Here is a 26,408-nt window from a genome sequence, read left to right as displayed (position 1 = left end):
AGCTCATGCTTCTTTACAAGTTCATGATCATCCTCCTGCAGCCTCCACCGATTTTTGTCAAGGATAGTGCTCCTCTCCTGGTTACTTTCATTAAGAAATTCAGGATGACACTGCTTGTCCTTGCACCTGTATAGCCTGAAGTGTTGATGTCAGCCAGGAAGGAGGACTATGAGATCTCCTCACCACTTACAGTTTATTTTTAATAACAAGCATTAAGAGCCTATGGCACTTCCCAGAAGACAAAGAAAGCAGTCAGTGCTTCAGTCACTGCATTCTGTGTCAGACTGACAAGAGGGACAGCATCCCACCTGCACAGGGCAGGAAGCAGAAGTGAAAGAGCTAAACCAATCTGCAGGGCGATTTGTCCAAGTCCTAGTGCCCACAGCTTCCCAGAGCAGCCCAGTGAGGCACACTACCCCCATATGCTGGGTGACCCCAGCCACCAGCAGCTCTAGAGGACAATGCTCCTTGCAGAGCTTTCAGAAGAAGCTGCCACATACCTGCCTGTCTGAACCCACATCCTTAACACCTCAAGGGTGAGCTGCTTAAATCCCTAGAGGAAAAAAAAAAAAAAACCACCACCACAAACTCATTAAAAATTTTCACCTCCCTTTTCCTTCCAGTAGCAACTGTAGTAGGTTTCTCCTGGTTTAAAGTTTGAAGATAAGCATAGGAAAGCTATGATATTAAAGTGATATTTAAGTGAAATCTAATGTGGGGGACAAATGAGAAGTTGGATACAGTTAAAAATTCATGCATAAGTTGGCCAGAAGAGCAACCAGGATGGGTCAGACTAAGAAGTGTCATCTAACCTGCTGAAGGCAAAACAGTGCCAGAACATCACAAAAAAACAAAATTAGTTAATGAAGCTTCATTCTCCTTTCAAAAAGCCAGAACAGAGAGCAGCTGGACAAGCAAGTGACACTTCTCAGACATCTAGGAAAACAATGCAATGATGCTTTAAACTATTCCCAGATATTCTTGTAGGAGTTGCTGCTGGGAGACTGTAAAACACAACATATATATGATATCTGAGTGGGAAAGCTCAGGAGTACATCATTCTGCACAGCCAGCCACTTGAGGGTAATTTGAGTTAGAGCTGCTACCATATCCACAGGAGAGCAGGGTGGCCAGACTACCTTTTGTCCCACTTCATAAGCAAGCATGGACAAGGCTGAGCTCAGCACAGTGGCTGCACACAGCAGCAGTTTCCTCATCACTAGTGAGCCTTTAATTAGCCTAGGACCCTCTTAGCTGTTCACTCAAGCTCCCAACTCATGATCACCCTCTGCCCTCCTCAACTCTCAGATGGATTTCATAAAACAAGTCACCACCAGATTTAGCAGCAACAGAGATGTCTCTAGTCAAAGATTTCCAGGATAAGAAAAAGCTTGGTCTTGATGCAAGATTCTGTCACACATTCTTTTCACATTTTTCTGCTACAAAGGAGGGGAATCAGAGATGAACTACCATCTACTGTGAAGAACATGAAGGTCAACCTGCACCAGAGGGAGAGCAGTTCCCATTTCAGTGGTAGCAATAAACCGGAAGCAAGACAAAAGTGTTTACCACGAACATTTAATAATTCATTCATTTTGCATATGCTTTAAATCTTCTGTTCCTTGCCAATATCCAAAGAGCTGATGAGAAATTATAGTATCAGGCTAGTTAACCACATTGGGCTAACTGCCTGTCTTCACATCCCTGCCACCTCCTTTAAATTTTTAAATGGAGTTTCAGAGATTTAATTTAATCCATACAGCCAGGGTCTAAACAGTAATCGCAGTCAGAGCCTTGATTTTCAGCGAAAATACTCTTCACTTCTAAAAAAAGAAAGCTCCTTGTACTGTGACACAGCTCAGAAGAAAAGTGTAAGAAGTTGAAGGGTCTTTTATAAAATTATGTAAATGGCTACAAGTCCTGAAACATTTTCTGAGGGGAGGGAAAGAAAAAGACAGCCACTGCCTTCACTTCTGAAGTCTGACACATAGCTTAGATGACTGTACAAGAGCAAGAAGCAGGCAAGTGGACAAAGAATGGTGAACACAGAATTATTGAGGCTAGAATAGACCTCTGAGATCAAGTCCAGCATATGACCTAACACCACTGGCATAACCTCTTCCCACTGAAATTAGTTAAGCTAGTTTCCTTGGAAGGGTAAACCTGAGTATGCAGGTCAGTAAAGGGGGGCTTTCGGCAGTAAAATATCACTGAAAACATGAAGATCAGAAAGCTTCATACTGGCACTGTTCTGGAACAGCCTTTAACACAGCAGACAGAGCAAAAGCAGTGAAGCCCACAGTCAGGATTCAGAAGGGAGGTGCCTGACTTCTGCAAACACGATGATCCCAAGGATGGTGCCAGTTGTGTTTCAGCATCACTGATGGGCTTCTCTGCAGCCAAATACTGCATCAGATGGGGACACCAGCTTACCAGGCTGAGCACTGGAAATAGTCCCAGGCAGATGTCTGAAAGTGTCTTTCCAACCCCTGGATTACTCCTCCACCCTAATGACCATCATTCTGCCAGCTGCATGTTGAGAGCCAGCCTGATTAATCAGAAACATTTCACACTCAAGAGCTGCTACATGGCTAAGGTCTCGCTCTAGAGCAGCTGAGTTTAAGCTGCCCATTTTCAGAGCTATTGAGTGTTCCTGACACCAAATAACAGGTAGAGCATCTCATGCTTTTACAGAAGCAGTAAGAACCCTCCACATCCAGGTCACCCCCAGCAACAACATCTTGAAGCAAAGAATGAACATGAACCAGCCTTAGGGCTTACACAATTGGAGTAGTTTCAGGTTTTGGGGGGCATAAAGGGCTCACACACACAAAAAGGATGCATTAGTGTTTGTGCATGTAATACTTTAGTTCTCTTCAAAAGATCTAATGGGAGAGTAGCAACATTCAGATTATTCAGTCATCCCTCCATATCAAAAATAACCACAGATAAACAGTCTCTAAATCACAAGTTAATGCTGAAATGGGTCAAGCTGGAGCTTACTGGGGTGCAGGGAGTGGGTAGCATTGAGGTTAAACTGTTTTCTCGAGGAACCTGGATGCAGCAAGGGCAGCATGTGGGAGCGTAACATCTGAAGGGCTTCTATGGACTTATGTTGAAATACATACACCAAGAGGCAGCCAGTACTGCAACATCTGGGCAGCCTTGAAAGGCAATACTGACATCAGCCCTACATGTCAGAAAACATTAATTGTAGCATGATTTGATGAACATTGAGACATCTTCCCATTCTCTATCCCCTGTGTTTGCTCCACAGTTATCACCTCCAGACTTTTCATGTGAATTTTTGCTGTCCATGCAGAGAAGCCCAAAACATTGAGTCTGCATTGACAGACACCGACCCACTCTAACCAACATCCACAGGCAACAGTGTTTTGAGCTGTTTCTACTGAACTGCCATGTGAACCAGGCTGACAGGTCAGGCAACACACTAGTCCTGTACTAACTGCTGGTTTTTGGTTATCTTGTAAGGATGATATGACCTTCAAGATTTTCATGAGGAGGTGCATCAACACACACCCTGCTTTGCTCAGTGCATCTCTGAATCACATCCTGTATGGAACAGCAACAGCAGCTGCTTACAGAAGAGCCAAGAGGAGCCAGCTGCTGTTGTGCTATGTCCACCAGGTTTCAGCTAAATCCTGCAAGGATCTCACAGAAGATGGAATGTGGGACTGCCTGACACTTTGAAAAGTTACACCTGCCAAATATCGCCATGCTTAAGGACAGCTCCCACCTCGAGCCCATACCCACCATGGCAAATGTGGCAGCAAAGGAATCTAGTCCAAAAAGAACATGGTTTCTTTTAAAAGAGACTTCTCAGAAGGCATTGGGAGGCTTACACAGCAGTCCCAAGTGGGCAAGCTGAACTAGACTATCTCTTCAGATCCTAGAAGCTCTAGAGAGAAAGCTGCAGTGTATAACTCGTTAGAGAAATTCTAGGCACAGGAACAAAATACATAGTCTCCCCAACATATAAGCCTCATCCTCTGTGTCCTGTCCCCATATCCTATAATCCTTTTACAGGATTTCTCTGGCTGGGAAGGGCAAGTAGAACCAGTGTCAGCGGAGTCAAGGTAGGAGGATATTTGTTACCCAGCTAATCTCTCCAGAGTCTACTACAGAGGGTAAGCTCATTTAGGAGACACATTCAAAGTACATGTTTGTCTGTGCAATTTGATTTTTTTAAGAGTTTTGCATCCCAGTGAGATAGGTGAATATACTGATGCAATTAACTGCAGGCAGCTTGGCACAGATGGTCCCCAAGAAACAGAGCTAGCTGAACAGCAGGGGTTTATATTTAATGATGAGCCAGGCCCTCAGTGAGGCAAGTCAGCAAGACCTCACTGAAGGCAATGGAGACCAGCCAAGCTCACTCAGCTCCTTACACTTGTTTTACTGGTGAGCAAAGGGCAAGATCCTTCATCAGGCACGCCAGCATATGCCTGCAACAGTGGTGTATGACCTTGTATTTCCCACGAGCTTGAGCACCCTGGAAAGGAGTTCAGTGCAGCTTTAGAGGAAAGTACTGCCAAGCAGATCAGACATCTAGATGCTGAGACTAAGCACTAGGAGCTATGGTTTTGGGGGATTAGAAACCAAGCTTCCAAATGCCAGTTCACCATGCGGTACCCCCTAACTGCCATTACAATGAAGATATGAGAAAGTCACAGCTCAAATGCTTCTTTTGAGTTTAAGTGGAGCAGTAGCAACTCCAGACAGAAAGCCTGTACCCAAGTAGCACTTGTCCCATTTTAAAGTGTGGATTGGTGATCCTCAACACCAGAAAAGAGTCTGGCTCACTGCACTAAGGTCCAGGTTGATCAGAAGAAATTTAGTTCACAAAAGCTGTGCCAGTTGTCAAACAGCACAGTAGACAGTGCCATGTCCCTTGGACAACAGACAGCAGCAGAGCCAAGAAACCCACAGCCTTCTAGTTGAGTCATCAGCACTTGGGATAAATAAGCCTAGCTATAGAGGAGTTCAGAGCAGAGAAAACAGTCCTGTGGTTCTGAAAGAGACCTCAGTAGGAACCCAAGAAAGTTACAGCAGTCCTGTGTCAGAGCAGAAAAGATGATTTTTTTCAAATGCCTAAGCAGAAAGTCATTAAATAGTGAGCCCAAGGCTCAGCTGGAACAGAAATCCCTCTTATCTTCCTGTACAGAAACCCAGACCTCTGAAGGAGATCCCAGAGGGCTCAGAAATATTTAGCCTCCTGAATAATACTGCTCTTGCTAAGTAAAGACCTTATTTCCTAGCTTGAAAGATCAGGTTTCCACACACATACCATGCCCTTCTGCTGCTCCCATCACCAGCACCACATCCTTGTGTTGTCAGATACATGCAAGATTCATCCCAGCAAGGGGTGAGGGCTGTAGCTGGAGGCCCAGAGAGCTCATGGCAGGCTTCAAAGCAAGCAGCAAGCCTGACTGCAGGCAGGAGCTGCAGCACCTCACACACACAGTGGGAAAGGCTCCCAGCTTCTGCCACCCTCTAAACTTAACAGGAATGAAAGTTATTGCTTCATGCAGAGATAAGATGCTGATTAGCTGTTGTCTATGGCACCCCACCTCTAAGCAGAAGAGAAATACCATCTGGCATGCCACCCTTGGAGGGCTGCCAACCTTTGCAGTAAAACACAAATGCAAGAGAAGGTCAAGATAAAGAAAGGGGAGCAAAAGAGGCAGAAAGATTAATCCCTGCTCAGTGGTGTCAGTCCAGACACTGAAGGTACTAAACTGAATGGATGAGCAAGAAGGGAAGTTTAAGAACAAAGAAGCAGCAGCGAAACAGTTCTTTGCAGAAAAACCATGGATCAGCTGAAGAGATAAGTCTGAGCTGCACAGGCTCCAGAGTAGGATCTACATCAGCTAAATGTCTCCTGTTGGGTGTCTGCACTACTGAGTTACAAATGTCTGAAGACAGTCAGGGAGCAGAGACTCCAAGACTTGCAGTGGGCAAAAGGATTAAGAGAAGGGCCCATGGGATGAGGCAAGGAGCCAGCAATAGGACAGCAACTTTGCATTGGAAGGCCATCTCAAAGGGGATGCCTCTCCCAACAGTGTCACATAAATAAGGCTTTGCTTGTTCTGGCAAGGTTTCAGCCAGCTGAACACAGCCATGCCCCTGCATTGCATGGGGTGAGGATTTCAACAGTATGGTAGTAAGGGCTCTCCAGCTGCCTGAACATGCTCCTATGACTGCTACCTGGTAGAGAAACTCTGCAATGAATGCACACATCAGCAGCTATAGTGCCCAGCCCCAGATTCTACTGCAATGGCAATACCACTGCTGCTCCCTCTCCAAGAAGGAAACCCTCATCCCTTATACCACAGCCACTTGAACTTCAGACATCCTCCACAACACTGTTCATTACTTGCTTCCTGTACTTCCTTGAAGGGTACAGGGTCTTCAACAACTTTATTAGTAACACCATATGCACATAACTGTATCAAACAGACAAACTGGGGACTCAGTGTCAAGGCAAGCGTGCCACTCCATATGAAGCTTCCTGCCTCTTAGCCTTGGGATCAGTGGTACCTTCTGACTCCAGGCGGTCCAGCCCATAGGTAACAGCTGTACTGATCTTCCTCACAGATGGGAGAGCTGTCCTTCTGACAGATGATGTCATTGATACTGGAGTTACCAGGACCACAGTTCTGCTGGATGGTTCCTCTGTCTGTTCAGACAGAGTGGCAGACAACTCAACAGGAGCCACAACAGCCTTCTCACTGGTGACTAGGACCACATCTGTGAGATCTAGAGAAACAGAAAGCAGCAGTTTGGCACAGTATTAAAACCCTCACCATATAAGAGCAAACTTCATGAAAACTTCACTCAGAGTGGAAGAAATTATTAAACTCTTGCCTCTTTCAAAGATGTGCAAACCATTCTGCTGTAACAAAAGCTTCTCCTTCAGAACAACCAGCACAGGAGGTTCCCCTTAATGAGAACTCAGTTAGGTTTTATTTCCATTGCTTTGAGGACTGGTAGTCACCACCCCACAGCAAGATCAGAGCACTGAAACACTGGTTGAGATCCAAACCAGGTGGCAGATCCAATTGTAGATAAACAAAATTAGTTACATTTATTATTAAATCCCAGAAGCAGCCTGATTAGTGGAAACTGCTGGAAGAGCCTTTGCTCCTCTACAAAAAGACCTTAATTTAAGACAAAAGAAAATAGCTATTTGCATTGTAATGCCCTGCAAGGTAAGAATTACCAGCAAAGCTGCCCAGCAGCAGTTTCATTACAGTTGTACCTTAGAAGGTGCAACAGAAATGCACTCCAGCTCAAAGCGGGCTTTGTGCTAAAGGAACCCTTGCTGCACTCCTGTCAAGAAGACAGGCTCCTACACATACATACCAAGGTGATATCAACCAGAAGGCAGCAAGTGGAAAAACACAACTGCTTAAAGCATTTCTGTATGAGCTACATCAACCTGGTAAGGACTCACTCTTCCTCAATGGAAGGGAATTAGTGCAGGTTTAAATATTCTTGCAAGAGGGTGTCTACTTCCGCACCACTGCTCCCATGTTACCCTGAAACATCTTCATCCTTTGGACTGATTATCAGCAAGCTGTGACTGCCTTTGGCTCCAGAAGTAAGAGCTTCCCCTCCACAAATAACTGCCTTACATGTTTAAGACTGAAAGTTAGCTTGCTAGCAAGGATGGATGTGGGGAGTTATGTTTAGTTTGGGGTGATCTTTTTAAGTCTCTACTCCAAAAAACATGCCGACATTTCAACATGGTGAGTCTGGTAGCATAGGCAGAAATGGGCTATAGCAAGCCAGCAGAAGGCTAGAAAACATTCACTTGAAATACAGATGCTGTGTTGAGATTTCAGTGTCCAAGCACTGACACTGGGTTCAGATGTACCATCTTGAAGGGAAATGAACCCACAGCCCTCAAAGCAGTACCCTACCTTCTACATCTGGAGTGTTTGCCATTGATGAAGTACCAGCTCCCACCAGCATCTGGGTGGCACTAGAAGCAGTTGGCATCTGGGTGTCCTCCCCACTGTTTTCCTGTGGAAGACTTGCAGCCCCTGCTCCCTGGGTAGCACCAGGATCCACTGTCACAACTGACAGAGCAGCATCAGCCTCCTGGGCAACTGCAGTCACCTCCTGAGTAACACCTACAGCAAGAACACACATCAATACCAACTCAGAGCAGCTGACTGCAACAGAACAGAGGTTTGAAGAAATGTAACAACTTCATGCATTAGCATTTCCAGAGCCACAGCACAAGGAGCATGTCCAGCCATCATGAGGCTAGTGCTGTGTAAAGACCAGTGTGAGAAGAATGAAAGCAGCAAAAGCAGTTCTCATTTTCTTAATTGCCCCTTCAGGACATGTGGGCCCATGGGGAGCAACACTGTGGAAACAAAGCACTGCAGGCTTCTGGTGTGAAACACCATTTGAAGCACATGAGGCTGATAAAGTGACCAACTCTCATGGCTAGGAAACTTCAGCCTTGCAGAAAGGTTTATTTTTCTTGCACAAGTCTTATTGACAACGTTGTTTCCCCAACATCTGGGAAACAGCAGAGAGAGAGCATGCTGACAAGTCAAGTGCTTATAAATTAATTTAGGAATTAATCAGTTAGACTTCAGCAGCAGCATGCAAATAGCTTCCCATCTTTTACAGCTACAGCTCAATGTTTTAGATGCAGCAAGCTGAAGTTGTCCTTTTGCCTCTGCAGCCTAAGAGCAATTGAAACAAAGTCCTAATGTCCCAGCTTACATTACTCATCAGCCTAGGAACATGTCACTGCCCAACACCTGATCAGACTTCTTTTTCAGCATTCTCTCTATTTAAAACACTGAGCAGAAAGTCTTCAGGCTGAAGGTGGTGACACCATCAGCTGTCTAGGCGGAAGCTATCTGCCTGCTGGCAGCAGAGCTGGCACAAACTCCAGGCAATCACAACCTGGCTGCAGCTTCACTCTAGGTTGGGAAGACAACAGCAGGAGTTTTTGCTAAAGGACAGCACAGAACTCTAGACAAGATCTTTTGATCTGAGCACCCTTGGAGAGTCATGAAAGTGTCTGTAACTCACAGGTTAATAGCACAGCACTCTATTTCTTGATTTAGGACACATTCACAGCTTTAATAGATTGCTAAGAGGAGGTGGCTGTCCTTCAGACATTGCTGCCATAGTCTTTCAGTCTCAGCTTTTCTGTTTGTTGTTACAGCCACGCACTCAGCTTGAGGAGCCAAAGAGGCGGCTCAACACAGTTCTTCACTGAGTCAGGACATTACCACCCAGACTGTCCATACTTGTCCACAGGGAGATCACATGCAGGACAGCCAAAGCTAGGCAGTACTTCATGGATGTGAATGACCTGAGCTGTTAACCCTCCAACAACAGTCCGCAGCCTTTCCTGGAAGAGAAGAGGTCTCCAACCTCTATTGCAGGTATCAAGATCATACCTGTATCTCCACAAAAAGCAGCACATATTCCCAGGAACATCCCTCCTAAAGCTCACACTTAAAGTCAAGTTTCTGCTGGCAAGTATTACCTTTCCATGAGCTTTCTGTAGTAGCAGAGAGATCAGAGTGTGTATCCGTCACCACCACAGCTTCTGGTTGTGATGGCAGGATGCTCTTCCCTTCTACTGTAACTGTGTTTATGTTTTTCAGTGAGTTGAGATCAGCTGTGTCTACACCTGTCACATTCACAGTGTGGAGAACATCATTGCTGCCTGTGGGAGCTGCTGGTAACCCCTCCCCTTGCACTGGCACTGTGCAGTTGGTCTCCCTGGCAAACTCAGGACTTGGAGGGGACATTGGGGATGGCAGCAGTCTTGTTGCATCCTCTTCCTCCCCAACACTTCCCTGAGAGGTCTGAGGTGGTTCTGTTACCCCCAGGTTCTCTGTCACCTCCTCATGAGAAGTGCTTCCCCCTTGACTTACGTCCCCCATTTTTGTGTCATCCCAGTCAGGTGGCACAGCATCCATAGGGTGGATGGTGACAGTGTCAGTTGTGACAGGCAGCTCTCCTTGCATGATGCTTGTCTCCATTTCCAAAGAGAGGGAGGCCTCAGTCACTGTGATGGGATGTTTTGCAGTAACAGATGCTTGCACAGCCAGGGACTTCAGAGGGCTCCCTGTATGAGCTCCTGGCATTCCCACCTCAGAGGTCATGCCACGATCCTGGGGCGTTGGGATGACAAGGTGCTCACCTGCTGTTTCCCAGCTGGGAATGCTGGGGTACAGTTTGGGCTGTGGTGCAGCTGAGGGGTGCGAGTTACTCTCCAGCTCCACAGCTGTCCCAGAAACGGGCTTTGCCAAAAGGCCAGCAGAGCTGTGCTCTACTTCAACATCACCCTCTACAGTGGTCTCACTAACAGGGCCACCAACAGATTTCTCCTGAATAGTAGGGTTCAGTGTGGTAACAGCTGTGGTCAGCATAGCCTTGAATGCACCATCCCCATCCAGCTCTGACTTTGTGGGACCAAACTCTTCCTCATCTACAGCTGCCATTGCAATAGGAGAGGTGTGAGCACCCAAGTCCTGGCTGAGTGGGATAGCATTGCTTGGGCTTACAGGTGTTTCTTCTGCTATGAAAGCTTCATTTGAGGGTGTCTCAGATGGCTTTGCTGACACCCCACATGGCTCTTCAGAAACAGTATGCTCAGAAGGGCCAAGGCTATTTTTCGAGTTCAGCATACTTGTCCTTTCATCTTCTAACCCATTCCCTGTCCAGGGTCCATATTGGACCTTTGTCATATCTTCCTCCTCCAGTGGCTGTGATGCAAGGCATGGTCGATTGGAGGATAAGAACAGGATGCTGCAGGTGACCACACAGATGTTAAATTCTATTGATCTCCTCATAGCTGAGAAGAGATGTGCCCAGAAGCCTGCAAGTCTGACAGGTCCAGAGTGGAAGACCTAGAAAGGGAAAAAGGAACCAAGATTACACATATCTATAACAACCTATTGACTCAACCTTAAATAACTGGGTGGTAAGTTCTAAGCATGCTAACCTATGGCCAGTTCTGAATAGACTCCTGCATATTGCAAGCATTAGATCACTCCATCTATTGCTGTTCCTAGCTTACCTAATCATATGTCTCATGCCACACAACAAAAATCTTGATCTGAAGCCCAAGACAGACCTTGCTAAGCTCTCTCCACAGTGGTAGAATGCTACACTCTACCCAGCAAGCATCTGACTTACAAGCATATGAGAATCAAGCAGTTTGTCCTTTACCAGTTTCAGGAGTGATGCTCGTCAAGGTGAATCAGACTGAATTCTCAGCTTGTTATGGCAAGCCCTGTTCTGTGCACTGACACAGAGAGACCAAGGAACTTGCACAGAGAACAAGGTGGTGTCTATAGGGCGCAACACAGGACACAAGCCAACACAGAGGGATGGAGGGCTGTATTAGTATCAGGCTCTGTAATGGCTCCTTGGCCCCACAGAGAAAGGCTACAGCCCAGAGAGCAGCACTGCTGCATTAGCACAGCATTTATGCTGCACTGCACCATGGAGGCATTTCCAGAAAGTTTCATGTGTATAATCATTGTGTGCTTCAAGAGACTCCAACAGAGCAATGAACCAGTAGCCCAGCAGTGATCTAGCCAGCTGACAGCCTGCTCTTGGCAGGTTCTGTCAGCCTAAGCTGTGTTACTGGAGGCAACAGAGGGAGGACCTTGCAGCAGCAGCAGTCTGATGCCAGCCACCTCCCTCCACACAGGTGTCTCAGCCCTGAGCTTGCTATGCTACAATAGCAGAATAGCAGATGACCATCCTATCCAAGGTCCCACTCATCACATGCACAACAGTTGGTCACACAAGCCTCATGCACACAGCAAATAGCTCTGTCACACAGATCTGTTAAGCTCCTCCCCCCACTTCTACAAGGCAGCTTGTCAGCAGTCAAGCCCTACGGCAGGAAGCCTTCAATTATCAGCAGCTTCACTTGTTTTGGCTGGTATGTTCTTAGTTTCACAAGTGAACTGCTCTTGCCTTTAACCCACAGGACTAGTGATTATTAGTGAGGAAAGAGGCTGGAGCTGTCAGAACCATCCCTCAGTCTCCCAAAGAGCAAAGATGACCCTCTGCAGTCTTGCTCACAGGCACTAAGACGAGTCCATTAAGATGAGTACAGAGTTGGACTCTATCTCAGAGGCCTTTTCCAACCAAAATAATTCTATGATCTGCAGGATTGTCTGTAGCAGAGAGACAACCTCAGCATTTACCAGCTTAGAGATACACAGGTCAGAGTCAACCACTGCATTATCTGAACCTTCAGGGCACGTGAAGTCACTTTTTCCCCCTTCCGCCCCAGCCTGAGCTGCTGGAATAACTCCCTGTCACAGGCCACACACATGCACCAGGTGGCTTGCTTGTCCCTGAGCACCAAGACCCTGTTCAGCAGCATAGGGATCTTTTTTTTTTTTTACAATTTCCTTTCTCTGGAGGATGGTTGGCCTCCCATCTATCTCCTCTACCCTCCCTGCCAAAAATAGCTGAAAACTGACAGCACTGAGCTATTCTTCCAGACTAATCCTCTATGCACTTGTAATTAAAAAGCACTAGGAGTATATCACACAAGCTAAATTGAAAGTGCCCAATGACATGCACCTGCCTTGCCATGCTGTGAGTATAAATTATAGTCACTTTACACCCCTTTAGCAAGGGCCAGACAGTGAAACATCAAGAGGTTGTTTGGTTGGGGTTTTTTCAGAGAACAGTTTGGATCCAAGTACAGTTTTGCTAGATGTCAGGAGTCTAAGTTTATGCAATAAGTTTAGCAGTGGTTAAACCTAAAGAACTTCAGCTGCACTTGAAAGACAGCCACAGCATTTATCTCACAGTCCTATACATTAAACATGTACATATACTCACAGAATAGTTTGGATTGGAAAGGACCTTCAAAGGTCATCTAGTCCAGTCCCCATGCTCTGAGCAGGGACATCTTCCACTAGAACAGGTTGCTCAGAGCCTTACCCAACTTGGCCTGGAATGTTTCCAAGGGTGGGGCATCCAATCATGTCTCAGGCAACCTGGGCCAGCATGTCACCACCCTCTGAATGCATCCTTCAGTTTCAAACCATCACCCTTTGTCACAACAGGCCTTGCTGAAACATTCGTCCCCAGCTGTCTTACAGGCCCCCCTTTAAGTACTGGAAGGTGTCCCAATGTGTATATATGTAGGTTTCTAGCTTTAGATTCTCAAATCACCCTAAGACATTCAGGAGGCAGTTAGCAGAAATACCAAAAGATTAATCTTCCTAGCAATCTTAGCTCATCTTTACTAGGATCAGGTCTATCAGTGAATGAGGGAAAGCTGCTCCCTAGAAGGCTGGCTTTTAGAGATCTATTGATTAAAATGTTTAGAGAAGTAGCATTAAGAGCTTTTTCTTTGTGGCTAGTAGATAACATGGGTAGTCAGTATTAGCCTGATACAGGAGTTACCAGGGTTCTTTGCACAGCTTCATACTGTTTTCCTAGCCCAAAAAGCACAGTTGGCCACAGTCCTACATTTGTGGAGGGTTAAAGTAGCATTGGAGAGTTATTTGCTCAGGAAATCCACAGCAACTAAATCTAAGCTAACCTGGACTTCTACATTTAATGAAAGCTGGATCTAGTAGCATGGAGCTTGCTGCACGATAATGGCACAAGTTCACACTTCAAAGGAGATTAGTCAGAGCTTAAGATCTACTTAGCTTTTGGAAGAGACTGGATTAGACAGTGTATAAACAGCATTGACCTGGGTATCTTTTTAAGCAGAGTTTGACACCTTGCTGTAGCACTTCCACTTAATGCAAAAGCAATCCAGGTTTTAGCACATTGCTGGCTGCACAGCAGTTTGTTGCTCAGGCTGCACTGGGCTAGACATTTATCCTCCCATCTGGATGGTTTTATAGTCAGTCTGCTCTACAGCCTCAGCCAAATGATAAGAGCAAGCTACTCTGACCAAGCACCTATGTAGTAAACTTCAGCTTTTTCATTACTAGCTTAAAGGTGTGTAAGTCAGGAAGTCTACACCACAGGAATTCATGCCCAGATTTCACCTGGCATTCTTCATTCTGAAGCCCTGGAGGACAATTGCCAAGCACTGGCTAGCTTTGTAGAAAACTAATCCTTGCTTCAAACATGAAGCACAAAGGGCAAGAGACACCACCAGCCACTTCCCCAGCACTTAACAACAAATCCCAAGAGACACAGTTTCCCCCAGCTGTAAAGGCAGCACAGATACAGACAGCCAAGGAGCTTTATTTTCAGCATGGAAAAAAGAGAGTTTTCTTTTAACACCTGGAAGGCTGGAAAGAAGTACAATAGGATTTCTAGGCTACAAACAGGTGCCAAAGAGAGGCATCTCTAGAAGCTGCCCATAAGCATAAGAACCATCTACTACTGTGGACAAGTCACTAAGCTGAGGGACAATAGAGACAAATTGGTCACCAGCTGAAAGAGTCTTGCAGCCCCAGCTGGGTCTTTCTGAATCAGGCTGCTTCCTTGCTCCATACAATAAGCACTAGAAATAGCTATTAAAGCATTAATCCCCTCTGAATTTGAGAGTTGTTAGACGAGTCAGCTCTCAGAAACTGATGAAAGGAATCCCATCCTGTCACCACCAATCCAACAGGGCAAGTTTGAAGGGACAGATCAGACCAGGTTTTTCCTCATTCAGTAGCTGTTCCTTACATGGACCAGACATTGCAAAGAACAAAACTCTCCCCCCTGCCACAGTTGTATACACCTACTCCATAAAATGGCTTTTTTATTTTCACCCAGTTTAGAGAAAGCTCCCAAGAACACATTTTGCTGTTATTTTATGCCTTGAGCAAGTTCTAGCTGTATTTTTTCCCTGAACTGTTGAAACAGAAAAGCATCAAGCTTTTAACCCATTTCAATTAACAGCCCTGTCCCAACAATCCCTTTCCCATACAGCGATAACGCTCGTGCTCCACCGCTGAAGTGGCTGTGTGCATCGTATAGCAAAGAGCAGAGGAGATTAACCGGCCAGCTTCAGACAAATCACTGTCTAGCCTTTGCAGACCACAGCTTTTCACACCTCCAAGTACAAGCTTGATTATGCCAGTTTTGACCACCTGAACAGTCCTGGACATGCTCGGCTCTACAGTTCATCCACTGATTGATAAGTGAAATGGACAAAAATACTGCAAATCTTTTAACATGAGGATTTAGCCAAAACATACAAGTCAAGCAACTGCCAACAATCAAACGCTGTTACTGGAGTGCTAAAGTATGCTGTCCAAGCCTTATTACTTGTGCTGAATACAAAAGCCAGCAGATAACACACCGCAGAGCTTCAACTCCTACTTTTGCACACAAGCTGAGAAAAATGCCTTCATTCAATCTTACATTATGTCCTCACCTAGTTCAATCAAGCGGATTGTAAAGCTGATGCTCTTACAGCACATGCTTCAGATAAAACTCAACCAGTTAAGCCATCTCCAACCACTCACAGTGAATTCCCAACGAGACAACACTACACCAGCCACCAACATAGCCCAAAAGTCAGATGAGACAAAAACTGTGTAGACAACGACCACACAGAGGGCAACATCTTCCTTTGCCTTTGAAGGCAACTCCTTACAAGCAGACAAATGAGGTATTAACATTCTGTAAGGACAGCTTCCTACCAGTCCTAGTAAGGCACCTTAATACATAATACATCACCTCAACAACCAGCATTGGTGTTCCAGCAGTAGTTCTTTGAGCAGCAAGAGACATGACATGTTTTAGGCATTATTTCCCCAACCAGCAAGAGACTGCTTGCTTTGTTCAGAAGGGCACAGACCACCGATAGAAATCCCTACTCAGATTTGCAGTACAAGCCACATAGTTCCCCATGGCTTCTGACCTACACCAGGTCCCCCAGCACCACAGAAGTCAGAGGTCTACCAAATTCCTGAGGGATTAAAAAGATTGGGAAGGGGGGGGGAGGGGAGGGGTGGTGGTGTTCAAGAATGAGGCCAAAGGGTGCAGCAGTTTCCAAACACCAGAAGAATGGAACTATGGAAATGTTAGTCTCCAGATTCACTCGGAACAGAGAGGTAGCATTCAGATTCCAATCAGCAAGAGACACTTAGAAATTTCAGTGCCTCACCTAACGCAGAGAGCAACACCGCACAGCAGATCTGGAGATCTCTGCAGGTGAAGGTTTAATGTGCTGTTAGATACACTTTGTCTGGCCCTTTTAGCTTGGGCTGAACCTGCTTGTTGGCCAGGGAACGGGATTAAAGAGAGCCCAATACTTGATTACATCCAGCACACCTGCTTGCAGGGCACAGATCCATCTCTCTGTCCTCCTTAGTCATATTTACAGGTGAGTTTAAAGCCTCTAGAAGTCCATTCTTGCCACACCAGCCCTCCACCACGCCAGAAGACCAAGTGCAACCAACCACAGGGGGCTTTCCCTAGCCGAGGCCCGCAGCAGGACAGAAGGACAGCAGTGCTCACCCCCCTCCCATCCCTGGGGGAAGAAAACACCCTCAGGATGCTCCAAGGGGGCAACTCCATCCCCGCAGGACGGCATTCCTTCACTTTCCTCCCCACCCTCCCACCCCACCCCTTCCGCCTCCATCCCCCGGGGCTGCAGCGACCAGCGCCGCTCGCCGGGAACAAAGAGCCGCGGCGAGGATGCGCTGCCCCGCGGGCAGCCGAGAATCATCATCGGGAAAAAAATAAAAATTAAATTAATAAAAACAGAGAAACCTCGGATTCAGAGGTGGGGATGCTGGTGGTGTTTCCCCTTCCCTCCCCGGCCTCACCTGCCTCCCGCCGCCTCAGCCCGCTACCTCGGCGCCGCGCTCGCCCCCAGCGCCCCGCGGCCGCACGGGCGGAGCGGTCCGGCCCCTGACACCGCCCCGCCGGGGGCCGGCTCCGCTCCGCCTGCTCCCGCCTTCCCAGGGTGGGTTCACTACTCCAGCAACCTCCGCTACAACACTCATCGCCTGGGAGGGGTGGGCAGCAGTCGGGTTCGGTCGTTGGCGTTCCCAAAGGAAGTTTCAGGGGGAGAGTCAGAGCCTCACAGGCCGGGATTAGAGGTCAGCCCAATTTAGAATGACAGAATCGCTTCGGTTGGAAGAGAGCTTTAGGAACACCGAGTCCAACCATTATCGACTATAAAGTCTGGTGCTAAATCACATCCCTCGGGCCACACTACATCTCTGCTCTTTGCTCACAAGAGAATGCAGAAGTGAGGCTTAGGGCACCCTTAATAAGTTTACACCTGTTACAGATTCTTCTCCAGTATTTTCAGCTTAGAGAGGTCACCTTCCCCTAATACTTCCTCTACAAAAGAGGAGTCCCTAGGGAGCATCCAATACATGTTAGGAAACCACTTTTAGATTCCCCCTTTGTAACTGCAAAAAATAAACATTTTTACTCCTTGTTTCCTTCTACCCTTTTTAGAGAGTTGATTGAACAAGATTTATAAGATCAAGTCCAACCATTAGCCCAAGCACTACCAAGATGCCCCTAAACCATGTCATTCAGCACCACATTTACATGTCTTTTAAATTCTTCCAGCTATGGTGACTCCAATTCCCTTCTCTACAATCCCTTCTCTGAAGGGATTTTTTTGCTGTTTTGCAGTTTTTGCTGATGGCCAACCTAGATCTCCTCTAGGGCAACCTGGGGCCATTTCCTCTCATTCTGCTCTTGTTACTTGGGCAAACAGACCAACCCCCTCCTTACTGCAATCTTTCAAGTAGTTATCAAGAACAAGAAAGTCTCCCCTAAGCCTCCTTTTCTCCAGGCTAAACAACCCCAGTTCCCTCAGCTACTCATTGTTAAGACTTGTGCTCTGTACTCTTCAGCAGCTTCACTGAACCTCTTTGGGCATGCTTCTTCAGGAGCCCTACAGCTAGTCTAACATAAAATCTTTACACAATCAGGTCCTGGAGTACATATCAAGTCATTTCATTAAAAAGCAGCTCAGAAGCCCACACCTTAACCCCTAAGCTAAAGATGAGACCACTTTAGTTGCCTCTTACCTCTTTTTCAGTCAGCTAACAGGGACACCACAAGGTATCAGAACTGCATACAGGATTTTATACTCTGTCATGGGCAATGACTCATTCAAAACAGTGCTGTAGCAGGTGCAGAGTGTTTGTGTTGAGCAGGGGCAGGTGAGAAAAGACCCAAAATAATGCTCTTTCACCAGAGGAAAAGGCTGGGGTGGAGGTAATTGGAGAGGGCGGTGAAATTGCTAGAATGTAATAGAGGAATGGTGCAGGAGAGTCGAAATCTTGATTGTGCTATGAATTAGTTCTACAATTGAAACAAATCAGTGAATCCTTCCGTACTTCCAGTTACAAAAATCTATAAAATGAGGATCTCTGCTGTTTTGGGTTTTTTTTCACATGAGAGTAAGATTTATCCTGCTTCTACCAATCAAATACTGGGCTCTCTAAATAAACTTATCAACAGCGAGGGGTGGTGCTCATAAACCAAAAGAGGGGAGATTTAGACTAGATATAAGGAAGAATTTTATGATCAAAGGCTGTGAGACAGTGGTCCAGGTTGCCCAGAGAGGTTGGACTTCACGATCTCAAAGCTCCTAGTTCCAACCTGGTCTATTCTATTCTATTCTATTCTATTCTATTCTATTCTATTCTATTCTATTCTATTCTATTCTATTCTATTCTATCCCTGGAAACATTCCAGGTCATCCGTGAGGCTCTAGGCAACCTGATCTAGTTGAAGATGTCTTTGCTCACTACCTCGAGGCCCCTTCCAACCCAAACCATTCTATGAACATGAAATAACTGATTGAGGAAAACTGAGTTTTTCTTTATCAACAAACTGTTCTTTTATTTGTCTGTTTGTGGTGCTACTGGAAATAGCATTTACATTAGTGGTTTGTTCTCTTCACAAGACTCACCCCATTGTTATACCTGTCTAATTTTAGAGAAGTTAGAGTGTGTTCTACTGGATTTCAACCAAACTGGAACCAACCCAATTGATTCTGGTAACATTCTGCATTCAACATTAACATTTTCAAAAGACGGATTTGTGGTAGGTCAGGGCAATTTCTTTCAGGGCAATATTGCTAACCTCTGCGTAAGTTGAAAATAAAGTATAAAAATGCCTGTATCAGCAATAAGGACAGACATTGCCAAAACACATCAGAAAGAACTTCAGAGTTAGGCTTGGCAGGGCAAACAGGCAAAATGGTGGGAATAGTCCCTTCTGGCTTTGCATCTATGAATGGTAAAATCTGGGAAGTTATTAATGAATCGCTATTTCTAGCGCAGCAGCATCTTCCTAAAAAATAAATATACATATGTGAAAAGAAGGATGTCTACTCTCTTCTCTCAAGGAGACAGAGAGACAGGAGGAAGGAAGAGATAAGAGCTGAATTTTCATGGCCATTTTAAACACCATAAATTCCCAGAGTAGGGACTCAAAACTCCCAGTAGGTTCATATTCTGTTCCACCCGTTTTGTTTGTCTGAGGGCTCTGGCAGAAGAGGGGATGGCTCAGCCATGGAGCAGGTACCATCTCTGAAATTAACAGAATAGCCAGATTTTACAGCAAACCAAAATCAATAGGAGCTTGTTTTTAAATGCAGTGCTGCATGTTGTGGCAGGTCAGGGACTGATTCCCAAGCTGCTCAGTCATCCATGTACAGGGAGAGAGGCAGGACAACAGAGGACCCACACACGCACCAGAAATGAGAGCCATCAGCAATGAGTCTATCTTGTTTAAGCCAGAGGCTTGGCTTCAATTCCCCCCTAACATCTGTGATTCAGAATGAGGGATATTGTTTTCAATCCTTTTTCTATCTAACCTTTGAAATTATCAGGAAAGTTATTTAAAATGTGAAGCATGTGTAACTGATGCTCTACTTTTCCCTAAATCATGCAGAGCACTTGAAGAGGTTTTCACTTCCCCCATGTCTTTGACTGACTCTGGACCCACCTTGGCACTGTGCCCTCTCAAGGTTAAATTTTTCACTGATACTCACTGTATGCAAAATAGATGGTTATCTTTGTTTTCTTCCCTGCCTGAAACTCTAAATTCCACATACACTGCACATAACCTGCCAAAATCACAGGCTTCTGCATTATCAACAAAAAAAATCTGCAGAGTGAAAGAAGGAGGCATGATAAAAGAGGCAGAAATCAGAAATCACCAGAGAGCAGTTTTGTTGTTCATTTCGATGAGGTATTAATTGGAAATACTAATTTTTAACTCAATGTGCTGCAGAGCATATACAGAATCAAGCAAAATAGATCCCACTTCCACAGCAAGTTAAGAAACATCCAGTTCTTTCCCTTTTCACCAATGCTCTTGTTTGAGACATGCTAGGTCCTGCACCTGGGTTGGGGCAATCCCCCGTATCATTACAGGCTGAGAATGAAGGGATGCATAGCACCCCCGTGGAGAAGCCTTGGGGATGCTGCTGGATGAAAAGTGGACATAAGCCATCAATGGGTGATGACAGCCCAGAAGGCTAAATATACCCTGGGCTGCATCCAAAGCAGCGTGGGCAGCAGGTAGAGGGAGGGGATTCTGCTCCTCTGCTGTGCTGAGACCCCACCTGCAGTGGTGGGTTCAGCTTGGGAATCCTCCGCACAGGAGAGACATGGACCTATTGGAGCAGTGAAATGTAGAGATTTAGATTCAGATATAAGTTGGTTTATTCTTTCATGCAGGTAGCATATCTGGTAAAGAGCATGGAACGTCCTCTTCCTAGCTCTGACTTGGTAGATGACTTTCAAAGCCTGTCTGCCTTCATCTTTTCTTCTGTAAAATGGAAATAACAATACCTAATTTTTGTGAGTCACTTAGGGGATCTGTGTATTATTTTAACAGCCAACTCTGTTGTATAAAGTAATAGTGTAATACAGTGGATTACTTCAAAAGGTGGCATTCCTATCATAGCCTTATTAGTCAAGCCAGGAAGCAGCAGTAATATGTCCTCATTAACAGGCTTGGATCACTTAAAAATTTATATGAAGACACATTTTGTATGTGAAAAATGAACTAAAAAATCATTGTCCTGACTTCAGAATGCTGCATCTTATGATGCTGCTTCTGGTATCAGTGATGAGATGTTATCAGCTATCCTAAGTATGTCAGGACATGCCACAGAAGGTAAAGGCAATTTTAAAATAGTTAACATTAATTTCTCTGCTGAATCACTTTCCCAAATTGACTATTTGGGACATCCAGCACATAAATCAGTGCACATCTCCATCACACAATTCACCTTTACATCAGCTGGTAGCATCTGTTTTAAGGGGACCTGCTCTTGCCATTAAAGAACAGTTACTGGAATGAGGCAGCAATGAATCTCAATCAGGGAAAGTGAGAACAGCATCCCCCCTTACACAGGGGGATGTATGTTCAAAATGAACCCACTTGGAAAAAGGTATCAGGAAATTTATGGCAAATTAATTATTTCAAATGTAATCACATTACAGATTAACAGATTTATTTTTCATTAAAACTACAAACCAAATAAATGCCATCTGCAATTAAAACTCAATCAAGAAAATTAAGTTGGATTCCTTCCTTCCATGTTTTTCACTGCTGGCACCAGCAGAAAAGCTGTGCAAGGCCAAGTGATGCCAGTGCAGCCCCACTGCTGGCTGTGATTTATAGTAATTAGTCCTACAAGGAGGCACAGGATCCAGCTTCTGCTTTCACAGCTTTTGTGATTCTGCAGTGTTCACAGAGTAGGAAAGCCATAAAACCTTATTTTTGTCACTGAAGTCAGCAGATGTGACTTGGAGAGCACACAGCAGCCAGATCTGCTGAGTATGACAGTGCCATTTTTACACAGTCACTTTCCAGAGTAGAACCAGGCTCTTGCTGACTGGTCCAAGGTCATGGGAATCAGTGGCACTTGCTCTGGGAATACAGCCCAGGAGGACCAATGCTCACCTCCATAATTGAATCAAGGTACAGCCCTTGCTCTTCTTCATAGCCTTTAACATAATCAATGCAGCTGATAGCAAAGCACACTACATATTACAGCTACCCCAGGAATAAAGTGCTGAGGAAGCCCTCCCCATGCATACTGGAGTCGCAGCTAGAACGTGAACCATCTGTCAGTTCCCTGTAGCATTTGGATATTTCCCTCACCTCCCTCATCCTACACACTCTGCTACAAAATTAGGCTGACAGTAAAAAGCACTTGACATACAAGCCCAAAGCAACCTAATGCTAAGCACTGTTTTGACATGAAACCCTCAGCTTATTGATCATCTTAGAGTCGTTCAGATAGTACTCAGAGGGACTCTGAAACTTCAACTTTCTCTTTCTTCTCAGAACTTGAGGTTAGACCAAACCCCTGAATCCACAGGTTTTACAGAAGTGCAGTTTCAGCACTGCCACTCCATTGCTCACAGTATAGCCCTTTAGTAAACTAGCACAGAAGGGCTGAAAGCCCCCACCACAGAATCACTGGATGGTTTGGGTACAGGAATGAATGGGGTCTTCAGCATGGATAACACAAGGTATCACGACACCTGGATGGGAGGCAAACTGTACTTTAGTGTGAAACAGTGATCCAGACACCACCAGTGTTTTCATTATTCCCCTCTGGGAGGATTTTTAGGGCAGGATAGACAGCTTTTTGGAGAGTTATGAGCAAAGAAATGCTCAATTTTATGCAAAAATTATTCAAAGCAATTAAGCTGAAATCCTACAGCAGGAACCAGATCCAGCTGTCAACAGAACCCCAAGAAACAGAAAGACTATGGTCTTTCCTCCTCTTTCCCTTTCAGAGCTGATAAGAGGACCCCCTTGAATCCATGTGCTGGGAAAAGGTGAGGAGACACCCTGCGAGCTCCAGAAGCTACAACAGATCACTGAGAAATTGCTCTTTCATTATGGCTAAAGCTGGCTCTACGTATGCAACTATCTGATTTTCTGAGAAAAAAACAGGTATGTGCCTCAGTTTGTCTGTATGTAGGGATTAAGGAGGCTTAAAAGTGAATACACATGCAAAGCCATCCAAACAGGGACACAAAGGACTGACTGTTTACTTTATGTCCAAGAAAAAAAAAAATCATAATTCTTTGCTGTTGAAATATGCAGAGGGTTCAGCTGAAATCTGAGGCTCTGAAGGGGTCCAGAGAGGCATTTGGCATTAAAGGGGAGAGAATATTAGCTGGGCACACTGCCTCCTTGCCCTGCCCATTCGAGCCTGCAGTGTTTATGCTGCAGGACACATTCTTTTATGTTTTCAATGTTTGCAAGTGCAGCAAGGGGATTAATTCAGCTGAGAGCCTTCATATTTCAGGACTTGTACAGAAAAAAATAATTTTCTTTATGAAAGAAAGTTCCCTTTTAACCCTCTGGGATAGTTCTGTAGCTGCCACCTCAAGGCACCAGCATCGCTTTCCCCGCCAATCCTTGCAGATGAGTGCACATTGCTGCTCTGTGACAATAATCTCTGCGTGAGACTCTAAAAGATTCTTTGCTGCCAGTGGCTTGAATACCAACAGGGTCTTGGAGAAAAAAAAAAGAAAATAGAAAAAAAAAAGAAAGAAAAGAAAGAAAGAAAGAATAAAGGACTGCATTAGGCAAAAGGAATTGGCCTACAAATTGATAAAAATCAGAGAGTTTTAGAATAGAATAGAGTTAACCAGGTTGGAAAAGACCTTTGAGATCATCGAGTCCAACCTATCACCCAACACCATCTAATCAACTAAACCATGGCACCAAGTGTCTCATCCAGTCTCCTCCTAAACACCTCCAGTGATGGTGACTCCAACACCTCCCTGAGCAGCCCATTCTGATGGCAAATCACTCTTTCTGTGAAGAACTTCTTCCTAACATCCAGCCTAAGCCTCCTCTGGTGCAGCTTGAGACTGTGTCCTCTTGTTCTGGTGCTGGCTGCCTGGGAGAAGAGACCAACCCCCACCTGGCTACAACCTCCCTTCAGGTAGTCGTAGACAACAATAAGGTCTCCCCTGAGCCTCCTCTTCTCCAGCCTAAGCAACTCCAGCTCCCTCAGTCTCTCCTCACAGGGCTTGTGCTCCAAACCCCTCACCAGCTTTGTTGCCCTTCTCTGGACACGTTACAGCAAGTTAACATCTTTCCTAAACTGAGGGGCCCAGAACTGGACACAGGACTCAAGGTGTGGCCTTACCAGTGCTGAGTCCAGGGGCAGAATGACTTCCCTGCTCCTGCTGGCCACACTATTCCTAATACAGGCCAGGATGCCCTTGGCCTTCTTGGCTACCTGGGCACACTGCTGGCTTATGTTCAGCCTACTGTCAACCACTCCCCCCAGGTCCCTTTCTGCCTGGCCGCTCTCCAGCCACTCTGACCCCAACCTGTAGCACTGCATGGGGTTGTTGTGGCCAATGTGTAGAATCCGGCACTTAGATGTGTTAAATCTCATGCCCTTGGACTCTGCCCATCTGTCCAGCCTGTCAAGGTCCCTCTGCAGAGCTTTCCTACCCTCTAACAGATCAACACCAGCCCTCAGCTTGGTGTCATCTGCAAACTTACTGATAATGGACTCAATCCCCTCATCGAGATCATCAGTAAAGATATTGAACAGGATGGGGCCCAGCACTGATCCCTGTGGGACACCACTAGTGACTGGTTTCAATGGGCTACTGTTAATTTCTTATATTTCTATCACAAAATCATAGAATAATTTTGGTTGGAGAAGACCATTATACGGATTAAGTCCAGCTGTTAACCCAGCACCACCATGTCCCTCAGCACCACATCTACACAACTTCTACATCCCTCCAGGGTTGGTGACTTCACCACGTCCCTGGCAGCCTTTTCCAGGGCTTGACAATGCTTTCTGTGGAGAAACTTTTTCTAATATCCAACCCAAAACCCCCCTGGTGCAACTTGAGGCCATTTTGTCTTGTCCTATCATTTGTCACTTGGGAGAACAGACTGAACCCCATTTCACTACAACCTCCTTTCAGTGATAGGGTTTGCCTTGAGACCTTTGTATTTTTATGTGACCTCTTTGTTGCTTGTCAGAAGATATCACCCCTCCCACAAGTTGCAGGAACTGGCTGCCTTCAGGGAATCCTTTTTTATTGTTAGGGAGATCCAGCTTTTTACTCCCCTCGACTTTCCGCTTGCTAGCTTGCTTAATTGTCCTACAATCTCCTTAGACTGTGAATAATTATCTTCATTTATATTGTTATCTTGAATGTATTTGTAGTCTGATTCTTACGGGTTAGCATCACCATCTGTTTTTCAACAGCTACATATTTGGGAGCACATGAACACTTTTCACATTATACAAGCAGCTTCCTTGATTAAACCAGCACAGAGTGCATGGATTTTGTTATGAAACCCTGGCACATTTTGAAGTCTCTGGCTTCTCTTATCAATAAGTGCTAGGCTCTGGAAAGACCATCCATTAAATTAAGCCACTTTTAAGCTGCAGCTTGCATTTCAGAACTCATGTTGACTGTGACTGACTAATGTAATTTAAGAAAAGATTTCCAATGGGTTATCAAGATGATGATATATCAGTAAACTCTGACCTTTCCTAACCCAGTGATAGTATGCTTAGGAGGCAATGTTGGGCTGTGTATTTGAAGCAGAGCCCATGAAGGTAGTGGAACACTGGAACAGGTTACCCAGGGAGGTGGCTGCAGCCACATCCTTGGAGACATTCAAGGTCAGGCTCTATGGGGCTCTGGGCAACCTGATCTAATGGAGGATGTCCCTGCTCACTGCAGGGGGTTTGGACTAGATGACCTTTGGAGGTCCCTTCCAACACAAACCATTCTATGATTCTATGGCTCTATGGTTTTTGTAAATCATATCTAAGTCATTATTTTTACACAGAACATTGAACTTTAAACATACACATAGGCCTGTAAACATTTAATTATGATGTGGTAAGATACCATAAACAGGTGAGATGTGGGGATGAAGCATTGTGCTTGGGCTTTAAATTAATCATGTATTACCTAAACATTTACTCCAATTTTCAGACTTAAGTATTTCAAGAACAACAACATTCAGTGTCAGTCCTGGTGTGAGTTAGAACAGAACTATTTTTGGTTAGTAATTTTACTTTTCAGCTCAGCCTCTTCTTGGTGATGGCACTTTCTGCAGTTAATGGCATGTCTTCACAGGCAGTGGCTACTTCTGGCGGTGAAAGGGCTTGATGTTTCAAGTTTTTTGGGTGCAGCCTAAAGTCATTGCTAAATCTTGTGTCCCCTGCTGGGGGTGTAGAGTAAAAGGTCACACCTTCAGGGAGGGCCAGACAGTTCAGGTGACCCTAAACTGCCCAACAGGAGATTCCATTCCATACATGTCATGTTCAGTATAATGCTGAGGGAACATAAAGGTCAAACCTCTTCTTCAATGGCCAGCATCTGAGGAGGACTTCTGCCTTTGATCCAAATCTGTGCATTCCTGAATCCAGTTCAAAAATCCAGCTCCTGAAT

General features: G+C 45.4%; 1 protein-coding gene across 3 annotated transcripts in view; it reads right to left on the bottom strand.

The window, feature by feature from the left end:
• ARMH4 (armadillo like helical domain containing 4) overlaps positions 1 to 18,033 on the bottom strand; it is a 74,050-nt gene extending 56,017 nt beyond the window's left edge. For 2 of the 3 annotated variants that reach the window (XM_068148996.1, XM_068148998.1), the window contains exons 1-4: positions 16,776 to 16,834; positions 9,545 to 10,916; positions 7,947 to 8,159; positions 6,562 to 6,780 (exon numbers count right to left, since the gene is read on the bottom strand). In XM_068148996.1, coding sequence (XP_068005097.1) covers positions 6,562 to 6,780; positions 7,947 to 8,159; positions 9,545 to 10,859 — 1,747 coding nt within the window. In that variant the 5' untranslated portion in view covers positions 10,860 to 10,916; positions 16,776 to 16,834. Of the gene's footprint in view, positions 1 to 6,561; positions 6,781 to 7,946; positions 8,160 to 9,544; positions 10,917 to 16,775; positions 16,835 to 18,002 lie in introns of those variants that run through there. The other variant, XM_068148997.1, reaches the window with a different exon arrangement.
• Between the last annotated feature and the right edge of the window lie 8,375 nt (positions 18,034 to 26,408).

The sequence above is a fragment of the Melanerpes formicivorus genome, unplaced genomic scaffold (genome assembly GCF_026170545.1).
Source record: "Melanerpes formicivorus ecotype bairdi unplaced genomic scaffold, bMelFor1.0.p_v2 SCAF_17, whole genome shotgun sequence".
In the NCBI taxonomy this organism is placed as follows: Eukaryota; Metazoa; Chordata; class Aves; order Piciformes; family Picidae; genus Melanerpes; species Melanerpes formicivorus.
This window is presented reverse-complemented; position numbering and strand designations above follow the sequence as displayed.